The sequence below is a fragment of the Capricornis sumatraensis genome, chromosome 14 (assembly GCF_032405125.1).
Source record: "Capricornis sumatraensis isolate serow.1 chromosome 14, serow.2, whole genome shotgun sequence".
Taxonomy (NCBI): domain Eukaryota; kingdom Metazoa; phylum Chordata; class Mammalia; order Artiodactyla; family Bovidae; genus Capricornis; species Capricornis sumatraensis.
Window position 1 is genome coordinate 72,256,486 of NC_091082.1, and position 12,029 is coordinate 72,268,514.

The window sequence follows — 12,029 nt, forward strand, 5'->3', positions numbered from 1 at the left end:
CCTAGATGTTTTACCTTCATTTCACAACTAAGGAGGTTAGATTACTTGCCTAAAGTCATATACTTAGAAAGCAGCAAAATAAGAGTTTAAATCCATACCACAAAACACCAATATAGCCATTATAACATGGTATGAAATGGATTTACTGTGTACCCAGCTCTCCACCTGGATGGGAAGCTCCCAGGGGGAAAAGCTCCCTGGGGGCAAAGACACATTTCCGTATTTGTATTTCACATAAGGAGAAGTTTGAAATGAATCGACAAATGAACAGCTATGTTTCAGCCAAGGCAGACTATGAGAGTCCAGTCCTGGGAGAGCAGAGAAGCGGCTGATACGGACACGGACGCAACAGAACAGGAGCCGCTACCACCAGCCTGGGTCACTCACTCATCGCTTCTGTCTGCACGTGGATGAGGTTCTCAACTTCCTCCTCCAGGGTCTGCTGGGGCTTCAGGGGGATGGGCAGGTAGCCGTAGTGCTCCCGGTTGCAGAGGTACATCTGAATGCCTGCAGACACGAGAGGGACAAAAGCGGCCAATCAGAAAACACATGTCTGGGGCTTCCCTGGTGGCTCAGGGGAAAAGAATCCACCTGCCAGTGCAGGAGACACAGGTTCGATCCCTGGGTGGGGAAGATCCTACATGCCACGGAACAGCTAAGTCTGTGCAGCACGAATACTGAGCCCCTGCGCTACAGCCTGGGTGCTGCAACTACTGAAGCCCGCAGGCCCCAGAGCCTGTGCTCTGCAGCAAGAGAAGCCCCCACAGTGAGAAGCCTGCACACGGCAAAGAAGAGCAGACCCCACTCGCCACCACTAGAGAAAAGCCCGAGCAGCAGTAAAGATCCAGCACAGCTGAAAATAAACAAGTAAATAAAATTCAAAAAAAGAAAATACACTTCTTCATTCTACGATGACCACTACGGAAAAAGAGACCAGACTGTTTGGCACTGAAATGGAACAAGGAGTTGTTTCGGGCAGGGTGTGTAGACCTCAAAAATGCTCCTTTATTAAGAAAGTATAACACAGTATTGGAGGCAAAATAAAAAACCTGGGCCACTCTTCAGCTCAGAGGAAATTGATATTTTCTCTCTGAAAAGAAAGCATCCTCCTGGCCTGGAAGGAACACTAAAGGCACAAAGGGATCAAAAAGGAGGCAAGGAATTCCTGTTCCAGAGAACAGAATGGAACACTGTAATCCATCTACAGGAAATAAAGAGAAGACGAGGAATAAAAGCCACATTTGATATGAAAGCAAACAGGAAAATCCCGTAAGGCTGACAGATTATTAAAGCTAACTCTAGGCATATGCAGAACAAAAAATAAAAAACAAAGGAAACTTCAAATTTTCCATGAGTCTCCATGGCTTGATTTCTCCTCTTAGCCCACATGGACTTGGAGTTGACCAACAGACATGAAACTTCTATAAAAGAGTCAGAAAGGGACAAAAGGAAGCCTGCATTTCAAGACCTGGTAAGAAGCTGTAGTATGACAATACCAGAATCATGGCACAGCCCTCTCGTTTTCAACACCCATCTTCCTTGCCCCAGCTGGCTAACTCCAAGAGTTACACAGAATCTTGGTTCAACCAGGGAGCTGGGGATACTGGAATCAAAAGGGCCTCAGAGAGATCCAGGAACTGACAGTCCTGACAAACGAAAAGATTGCTTAAGTAAACAGAAGAACCTGCCAAGCTCTGGTCCATGTGTCCAAGCTTCTGATTTGTTAATTTCTATAATCACCTATGCTATCCAGACAGAGAATTACCTGCAGAGAGACTTCTCTGTTTTGTGCAGATGACATTTCCTCCAGTCAGCTACATCACCTGTCAAATCAGGTGAGGCCGTCTCGTAGCATTAGCAGGGAAGAACAAAAGAAGAAAAGAGCCTTTCTCCTCCCCGTGACTGAACCTGGTTCCCATCAAGGCTGGACCAGAAAGTACTGTCATGTCTCTCGCCTTCACCAGGAGAACTCACTAGTGCTACTGTTTGTCGGCATAAATGCTTCTGAGAAACTTCCAACTCAAATGGACCCACTTGCAAAGTTGTGATGAACTTAGGAAACAGGAGGGAAATGATTTAATGTTTAGGTTGCCTCTCGACCCTAATGAGGGAAATAATTTTGCCATTCAACTTTCCAAAGCTTTGGTTATAAAGGAGAGATGGGACCTAGCCAAGCTATCCATCAAGTGTGAGGAGACAAGAAAGGCAGTTTCAGACACGCAAGGTCATAGATAATTACTTGCCATCACACTTCCTCAGACAGGGACTGGATGATGTGGAAGAAGGAGAAGAAAGAGGAGTGGGGGGACGGGGGAAGGAGGAGGAGGATTATTAAAAAAAAGAAGATGATGACGCAGGACACAGTGAACAGGAGAGTCAGTAAGAGAAGTGGAGATGGTCGCAGGCCCACGGCTGTGGCTCCTCTCAGACTGGAGGACATCAGGAAGCTCCAGGAGAATCTTCACACACACGCACAAAGAACATCTGCTGAAATCTGACTGCTCTGAGAGGATGATTAGGGATTAGTTTTGGGTTGTATTAGCAATAATAATTGGAGAAGGCAATAGCACCCCACTCTAGGACTCTTGCCTGGAAAATCCCATGGACGGAGGAGCCTGGTGGGCTGCAGTCTATGGGGTCGCGAAGAGTCGGACATGACTGAGCGACTTCACTTTCACTTTTCACTTTCATGCATTGGAGAAGGAAATGGCAACCCACTCCAGTGTTCTTGCCTGGAGAATTCCAGGGACGGAGGAGCCTGGTAGGCTGCCGTCTCTGGGGTCACACAGAGTCGGAAACGACTGAAGTGACTTAGCAGCAGCAGCAATAATAAAACTAAGCAAATAAAAGCGGCAATTGTTAAGTCATATATGAAAGGAAAACTACACACAGTCTATAAATGGAATTTGGTTTCCATGATTATAAGAACAAAAACACTGATCATCGCTCTATCAGTATCACACAACTGTCACGGGAACGGGGCGGACGTCCCTCATGGTCCAGTGGTTGAGAGTCCACCTGCCAATGCAGGGAACATGAATTCAATCCCTAACCCAGAAATATCCCACTTGCCATGGAGCAACTGATCCCATGTGCCGTAACTACTGAGCCCGCACCCTAGAGCCCAAGCTCCACAACAAGAGAAGCCACGGCAATGAGAAGTCTGCACACAGCAACTAGACAGTAGTCCCCAGCTCGCCGCAACTAGAGCAAGCCCATGTGCAACAACAAAGACCCAGCACAGCCAAAAATAGTAAACAGTAATAATAAAAAGAGGACGGGGTGATGGGGAGAATGTTTTTGCATGGAGGGGGCAACGGGAGGGGACAGAACTAACTCCTCTTCAAGTAGTAGAGTCAATTTGCATGCATGCCCAGTCATGTCTGGCTCTTTGCAACCCCATGGACTGGAGACTGGCAGGCTCCTCTGTCCGTGGAATTTTCTAGGCAAGAATACTGGAGTGAGTTTCCATTTCCTACTCCAGGGATCTTCCTGACCCATGGATTGAACCCATGTCTCCTGTGTCTCCTGCATTGGCAGGCAATTTTTATTTTAAATTGCTGTGTCACCTGGGAAGCCCAGTAGAGTCAATAGGTACGGCCTAAAGCAAAACCAGAAAGTTGAAAAGTAGCATTACAGGAGCTCCCTGGTGGTCCAGTGGTTAGGACACTGGGGTCTCATCTCACTGCTGAGGGCCTGGGTTCAGTCCTTAATCAGGGCAACTAAGATTCCACAAGCCATGCGGCACAGCCCCAAACCCCAGAAACTTCATTATAAGCATGCCATTTAGAAACCTGGATGTGACTCTTACACTTGTACCACCATCTGACAGAGTGAAAAGTGTTGGGTCTTCTAAAAGGGGGAAATGGCACAGGATGATGGCTGCTAATATACTAAACCAAGGGGACTATTTGAACTTGATGTGACTATGTGACTGGATAGTTGGATAAGAATATAAACATTTGAAAAGGAAATGTGCTGATAATTACATAGCATCTATAAAAGATTCTGGTATTCTCAATGAAAGCTAATTCTGGGGCAAACAATTTTCTTTCTAAAAAAGAATGGTGAAGGATACTATATACTGAAGATTCTGGTATTCTCAATGAAAGCTAATTCTGGGGCAAACAACTTTCTTTCTAAAAAGGAATGGTGAAGGATACTATATACTGAAGGCCTGTACTTCTCTTAGGAAGGTGGAAAACATTTTCTTGGGCTCATATAGTATGTTAACATTGCAAGATTGATCTACCTACCTTTATCCTTGGTGATGGAAACTCAGAGTCTGAGAACCTGTGCTCTCCCCAAGGTCACCATATAAGTCATTAGTGCTAAACCTCTGTCCCTAAAAAGCCAATGTCAAGTATCTCTCCAAGTGCCCAGGGTCTGGAAGCCGAGTCTCAGAACGAGTAGCCACTCTGGACTGCCATCCCTGCACACAGGAGGCACTCTTGCTCACTGCCCGTGATGTGCTGGAGCAGCTCTGCCTGCCCATCACCCACATCCTTTGCCTCTCTGACTCACAGCAGGCATACGGTGGATGACTGGCTGGCGCCAAAGATGGTTACTGTGGCCACGATACGCAGCCCAGCTCACTGGCCACAGCGGGAGGTGAACTCCCGACCCTGGCTTCATAGGAGCCACAGAGACTTGCCCATGACCCCTGTGCTCTCTTCTTGGGCTGGATGGGCAGCCACACCCCAGCACCCTTGGATTGCTCCTCTCATTCATCACCCACATGTGGCAATGTCTGCAGTCGGAGGTGAAAGATTAAGGTTCAAGGTTTGTGGTTAGACGGTCCTGCCTGGGACATGTGGACCTTCTCTTTCCTTCTGGATATTTACAAAATGATAGTCCAATGGATGATCCATAGCTGGGGAGCTTCATAAGAGTGAGAACAAAAGAATATAAATCATCTTTCATCTTATTCTTTCAAGAGAGAAGGGAAGTGTTTTGCTTTGAAATTAAGAGGGAAAGAGCTTAGAAACACTCCATGGGCTGTGCAGGACTTGAGGCTCATTTAAGTCTCATCTAAAAATACTCCAAGCTGAGTAAAAGTGCTACCTTAGAACCACAGGACTGTCAGGAAAGCTCTGTCACTCTCCCAAATGACAGTCATTCTTTCTTGTCTTGACTCCTGCCCTGTTCACAGTTTATACCACTAATCTGACCCTCAGCTTTCACTGCTTCATAACTATTACTTATGTTTCCGCATGTAAAGATCTTACCTCCCTAGCTGTCACAGAGCCTAACACAATGCTAGGTGCAGCAGGAAAGCCTAGAGGACTGATCCTATCCCCTTGCTTTTCTGCCTCTCCTCTCCCCACCTGAATCACCCAACAGCTCTGCAGCTCTGCACCTGCTTTCAATGTCCTGGGGAGGCCCACGGGAATCTGACCAATAAAGCATGAAATCCAAGTGGACAGCCAAGCAAGGGACGTAGCTGAAAAATTCCTATCCAGCCTGTGTCATTCTTCCAGCTCCAAATCCAATTCTTGGTTTAAAAGATATATCATAATAATTTAGTACCTGGGTCACAATAATGCCTCATGCAATGTTTATCAAGGAGGCCTTTGTTAGGCACGGATGGTTATTGTAATTGTTAATAGCTCACTTTCTTGAAACATCCTTATTTCAAGCTCTTAAGCCAAGGTACTGGCGCAAGTTGAAGGATTGGGAAGGCCTTGAGTTTGCTTCCATCCTGGAGAAATCAGAGCCAATTGCAGACCATGTGGAAAGAAGCAGTTACCATTAACCTTGACACAAGGATTTTCACAAAAACCTCCAATCTACATGAGGATAAGAACCATGCTTTTGCCCTGACACAGTCCTAAAAAGTGTCTATACCTGGCCAAAGAGTCTAAATGGCTCTAGCAGGCAAGGGGAAAAAAGCCAGCATTCCACATTTCCACCAAATATTCTCATTTCTGCCAAATTTACAACTGATGAGTGGACACCTATGGCTTCTAGGATGGCCTGATGGGAGCTGTAACTTGAACCTATATTAATATTCTCACCTGCTGGCAGCCTGCCTCAGTCACCTGTGGTCTGTAGATGATCCCATCCACCTTGACTGTACGGCCACATGAATTCATACACCATTCACCTGGTTTCTAAACTCACGGTTCCAAGTGGTTAAGTGACACATTCCTGGCTCATTGATAATGGGAGCTGCCCTCTGTCAGGAAGGTCTGAATGATCCTCAGAAAGCTTTGCTTTCAGGATATCATGTATCTTCGTGTTGACCGGCTTTAGTGAACTATATCCTCTCTGATTGCTTGTGCAAGTGACACAAGGGTAATAACTTATTTTCCTACTGGCTTGTCTTCCTCAAAATTCTGCAAGGGTTCACAAAAGAGTTAAGTCTGGCTTTGTTTTTCCTTCCACGAGGACTGTGGCAGAGACAGCTAGCTGCCTCCCAAAATCTGTCTTCTCCTGGTTATAGAGAGAGAATTGGGGATCTAGATTGTACAGAATAAAGACAATATTCTGAGCCTCCCTTATAGCTAGGAGTTGTCTTATGACTAAATCTGGCTACTGGGCTATGCAAGGTAGTGATGTGTTCCAATTTTTAGATGGTACCCTTTCGGGACAGGAGAGTGCCCTCCCCTCTCTGGGTTTCATTTGATGACTGAAATATTACATCCATAATGATAAGACATCTCAGATCATATGATTAAGGGGTTAATACTTCAGAGAGAGGGGAGAAACAATAGAGAAGGAGCCTGGGTCTCTGACAACTTTGTGGAACACAGTCACTATACTAGCTCACTTATTTGAAAAGAAATAAACAGCCATTTTTTAAGTCTGGGTCTTTCCAGTGTGGTTCTGGACCTCTGTAACAGTTTTCTAATTAATAAAAGGACTTCTTTAATGAGCAGAGAATGCAATTGCACCATCAGGAGCCAATCACTTGCCTATGGCCACGATCACCACACTTTTTTAAAAAGAGAGACTGCATTCTTGGGTAGGGGCCAGCTCTGGCTTCTGGTCATTGGTGCTCATAGAGACAGGAACCCAGAGGGTGGTGGTATGGTTACTGCAGATAACTGAGTGCCTCCAACACTACCTCAATAGGAAGCCCATTTCCTTACTTAGAGTGTTTTATTATAAAACGCACAAAACAAAGGAGCTGGTCATTTGCAGCATCTCCACGGTGGCAATACAACATGCATACAAACAGTACCTGCTTGCCTGCTGGAGAAGGCAAAGACGATGATGTCATCAAAGGTCCAAGTGTAGTCCTGGTGCGGGGGATAGAACATCAGCTTGGCAGAGGCTTCCTTCCTGAGGTCAATTAGGAACGTGGAGTGAACCATGGGGACCGGAAAGCAGCCCAACCGCTTCCATTCTCTAATCTGAAGATAGTCCGGAGTCCGTTTATAGAAGCCCTGGAAGGAGCAGATGGGTGGGTTATTTTCTCTGATCTGAGGGCTTCCCCTTTCCCAACCTTCCATTAGGGGGACTCCTAATGGACTGCAAGGAGATCCAACCAGTCCATTCTAAAGGAGATCAGCCCTGGGTGTTCTTTGGAAGGACTGATGCTAAAGCTGAAACTCCAGTACTTTGGCCACCTCATGCGAAGAATTGACTCATTGGAAAAGACTCTGATGCTGGGAGGGATTGGGGGCAGGAGAAGAAGGGGACGACAGAGGATGAGATGGCTGGATGGCATCACCGACTTGATGGACATGAGTTTGGGTGAACTCTGGGAGTTGGTGATGGACAGGGAAGCCTGGTGTGCTGTGATTCATGGGGTCGCAGAGTCGGACACGACTGAGCGACTGAACTGAACTGAACTGAATGAACACCAGTACCAATCCTGGAGCAAAGTCACCTTCTCTCTTCTTTATCTTGGCCTATGAATTTCCAACTGAGCTTAAGAAATGCTACTTACATTAAAAAAAAATCCTAAAAGGGTCTTGTTATCAGAAACAGTTGTGGTTTCAGCACATCTCTTCATTTAACAGCTTCATAAGAATATACTTTATGTATACGATGTCACTGAATATATATATGATGTCATTGAATATATGTATATGACATGTGAGCAGTCAGAGGTGGTTGAGCAGAGCAGTGGAAAGCACATGTTCTGGGATCTGGCTGCCTGAGTTCAAGTCCTGCCTCAGCTGCTTACTGCATGAAGGTGTTGGTCAGGCCACTCAGCCTTACTGGGTCTATTTCCTCACTGTGAAATAGGAATGATGGCACCATCTACTCCATGGGGTTCTCTGTCAAGTAAGGAAAAACCTGAAAAATGCTTAGAATAGTGCCCAGCACCAAGAAAGCATCAATAAATATTGGCTGTTATTAAATTACATTACATTGGCTGATTTTTTTAACTTTTAATTCAAATATAATTGCTTTACAATGTTGTGTTGGTTTCTGTTGTACAACAAGAAGAATCAGCTAGGTGTTGTGTGTTAGTCACTCAGTAGTGCCCAACTCTTTGTGACAACATGGACTGTAGCCGGCCAAGCTCCTCAGTCCATGGGGTTTTCCAGACAAGAACACTGGAGTGGGTTGCCGTTTCCTTCTCCAGGGTGAATCAGCTATATGTATACATATATCCCCTCCCTCTTGAGCCTCCCCCCCACCCCCCATCCCACCCCTCCAGGTCATCACAGAGCACAGAGCTGAGCTTCCTGTGTTGTACAGCAGCTTCTCACTAGCCATCTGTTTTACACATGGTAGCATATATATGCGGAGAAGGCAATGGCACCCCACTCCAGTACTCTTGCCTGGAAAATCCCACGGCCGGAGGAGCCTGGTGGGCTGCAGTCCATGGGGTCGCAAAGAGTCAGACACAACTGAGCGACTTCACTTTGACTTTTCACTTTCATGCATTGGAGAAGGAAATGGCGACCCACTCCAGTGTTCTTGCCTGGAGAATCCCAGGGACAGGGGAGCCTGTTGGGCTGCCGTCTATGGGGTTGCACAGAGTTGGACATGACTGAAGCGACTTAGTAGCAGCAGCAGCAGCAACAGCAGCGTATATGTGTCAATGCTACTCTCCCAATTTGTCCCCCCATTCCTTCCCACCATGTCCCCAAGTCTGTTCTTGACATGTGTCTCTGTTTCAGCCTTGCAAATAGGTTCGTCAGTAGAATTTTTCCAGATCCCATATATATGCAATACTGAATATTAATATATGGTATTTGTTTTCCTCTTTCTGACTTGTTGTTTAGTTGCAAAGTCGTGTCCAACTCTTTTGCAACCCTATGGACTGCAGCCCACAAGGCTCCTCTGTCCATGAGATCTCCCAGGCAAGAATACTGGAATGAGTCACCATTCCCTTTTCCAGGGGATCTTCCCAACCCAGGAATCAAACCAGTGTCTCCTGCCCTGCAGGTAGATTCTTTACAGCTGAGCAACCAGAGAAGCCCTGCTTTCTGACTTACTTCACTCTGTATTTTTAACTAAACATGCAGTACCTAAACATATTAATGGGGCCTTCTTCCAATGCAATGATTTATTCACCATTCTGGTGGAGCTGCCACTGCTGCATGTTTTTGGGGGGATTCCTCTTTGAAAGTTCCCTCTGGGCAAATACACAGGACAACCAATGCCCTTACTCTGTGGTTCTGAATACACTGGTTTGGAGTAACCCAGCTTGCTTTCCCTCCAAGCTCAACTGTTCATTCAACAAACATCTCCTGAACGCCTACTGCAATCCAAGCTGTGTGAGATGTTGGAGACAGAGCAGTAAATCGACAGTCCCAGCTTTAGCCCGTACGGGTGCAGAATCCACTGGAGCTTTATACTCCAGTGGCACCAATTACGTAACTTGACTGTTGCCAAAGCTCAAATCCATTCCAGAGCGGATGAAGATGAGTCTCAACAAAATATACTTTAAAGCATGTGGAAGCTTGGAAAGGCATTTTTAAATACATTTGAGGCAAGAGCAGGCTCATGGAACAAGTGTAAAACTTCACAGGGCCAGGACTCTGAAGGGCACGATACCCAGCAGTTGCACAAGTTCTCGCATATTCCTTAATCAGTCACATTACTTTGGGGTCACACTTGCTGCAGTGGTGTCCCTACCCACACCGCAGGCACTACAGCCTCTTCTCTAGCATTTCTTTTCGTGCCCAGACTAGTGTTCTAGTCTAGCTAATGCTCAAACTGACCACGTGATAAGGTACAAGGGGATCACAAAAGAAGCCTCAGAAGATATGTACCTCAGCATCATCATAACCATCTAGCTGATCAGTCTTACTCTATGCTTCACCTCTTCGAGCCTAAGTTTCTCCTCCGGAAAAGATGGGGTAAAAACTGATCTGTTGATCTCCCAGGGTTGTAGAAAGGATCACATGTGATCCAGTTTATGAACATACCCTGGAAATTGTAATGCATCAGATGAAGGATTATTATTCTCACAATTTTTTTATTAGCCTTTAACAAAGATTACTTAACATCTTTCAGCTTACTAGTATTCTCCCAAGGGATAGAAGAATTTTTCCAAGGGATAAAGGGAAAACTGGTTCTTTAGAGGAACTGCCTAGGAACACACACCAAATGCAAAGTTCTAGGCTACTTCGGAACGATATTCTCAGACTGAGGAGCTTGGAAAATTCATGAGGATGAATCACAGAATACCCTGGGGACAGGGAGGAAGGAAGCAGGGAAGGACGGAGAGAAAGAGACCTCATATGCTTCCTGCAGAGAGGTGGAGGCAACAGATGCGTCTCTTTTTCCACATAAACTGAATATTGTCGGTAATCATTCCTACTTAGTGACCAGACATAACCGAGGTCATGTTGTTTTGAACATGTTTAAAGGCACTGGACACCAAGGCTTGACTTAAGCTTATGAAGTCACTGGCTGTTTCAGTTCCTGCCCTCGTAGAAGCCTGACTGAGGACGACAGAAAGCCAGAAACAGACGTAACTAAGAATTGCCCCCCAATTGCTTAGATTTTACTTTCACTGTGCAAACTAAGTGAGCTTTTAATATTAAAGCAAATAAGACGACAGAAACCGGAAGGCCACAGTTATGAGGATAATCCGCTCTCCATGCTGGTATCAGTGCATGACTCATTAAAAACACCCTAGAGTGCTGCTGCCATGTTAAGTGCTGCAGATTATTAACTGAGAATGTATGAACTTAAATTTAATATAATATCTTCTCCTCAAGGAACTAATTGGCTTTTATAAATATGAACTTAATGTGTCCCTAGAAGAGATGTGGATACCATACATTCAAAATCCCTTGGAACTGCAGGAAATATTTGTTAACAAAAGAGCAATGCCCACTCCAGTCGAGTGCAAGAGCCAAGGACTTAAATTTTCAGGGAGTTTGCAAGCCAGTTGTCATGTTGATAGTTTAAAATCTGTACAAACAAAAGTCATGCTAACACCCACCATTCTAAGTAAACCACTAACAGCAAGCTTTGCATGCGGTTAATAATTATATCAAGCGACCGCACTTCAATTGACTTAACCTTCCCCTCAGCTTAAACAACATTTGCATGGTGGGAGTACTGACACCATGAAAGCTGGCAAATGCTGCCAATAAGGGGTTTTCCCTACAGAGAGCCACCACTAAGTATTTGCCAGCACACCACTGGCCTCTTTCTTCATCCAAAACCAAACCAAATATAAAACAGGGACTGAAAATTTAGCTCTTTGAGCATGAGAACACACCTAAATTACACTTTTTCCCTTAGAGCATCTTTAGCCTACATTGATATATATTACATTGAACAGTTTATCTCTCTTAATTTATTAACTAAAGAATCAGAAATACAATCAGCCATAAACATTTACTGCAACACCTCTCTAGACTTTGAAGATTTTTACAATGGAAAAGAGAGATGATGGAAATTTAAAATTTTGTTTTTAACTTAAATTTTGTAAAAACATCTACCACAGTAGTTCCAATTATTCAATTTCTTTGGAAATAAATTTGGCAATATATCAAGGGTCATTAAAATGTTTAATACTCTTTAACTCACTAATTTCACTTCTTAGAAGCTGTCCCAAGGAAATAATACTAAATATGAAAAATTTTATGTTAATCATGATGGTT

At 44.8% G+C, this 12,029-nt stretch overlaps 1 protein-coding gene across 1 annotated transcript in view; it reads right to left on the reverse strand.

Annotated features, from left to right (window-relative positions):
- COLGALT2 (collagen beta(1-O)galactosyltransferase 2) overlaps positions 1-12,029 on the reverse strand; it is a 113,606-nt gene that overhangs the window by 27,366 nt on the left and 74,211 nt on the right. Inside the window, exons 5-6 of the mRNA XM_068986301.1 lie at positions 7,187-7,391; positions 388-507 (exon numbers count right to left, since the gene is read on the reverse strand). Of these exons, the coding sequence (XP_068842402.1) occupies positions 388-507; positions 7,187-7,391 (325 nt within the window). The remainder of the gene's footprint in view (positions 1-387; positions 508-7,186; positions 7,392-12,029) is intronic.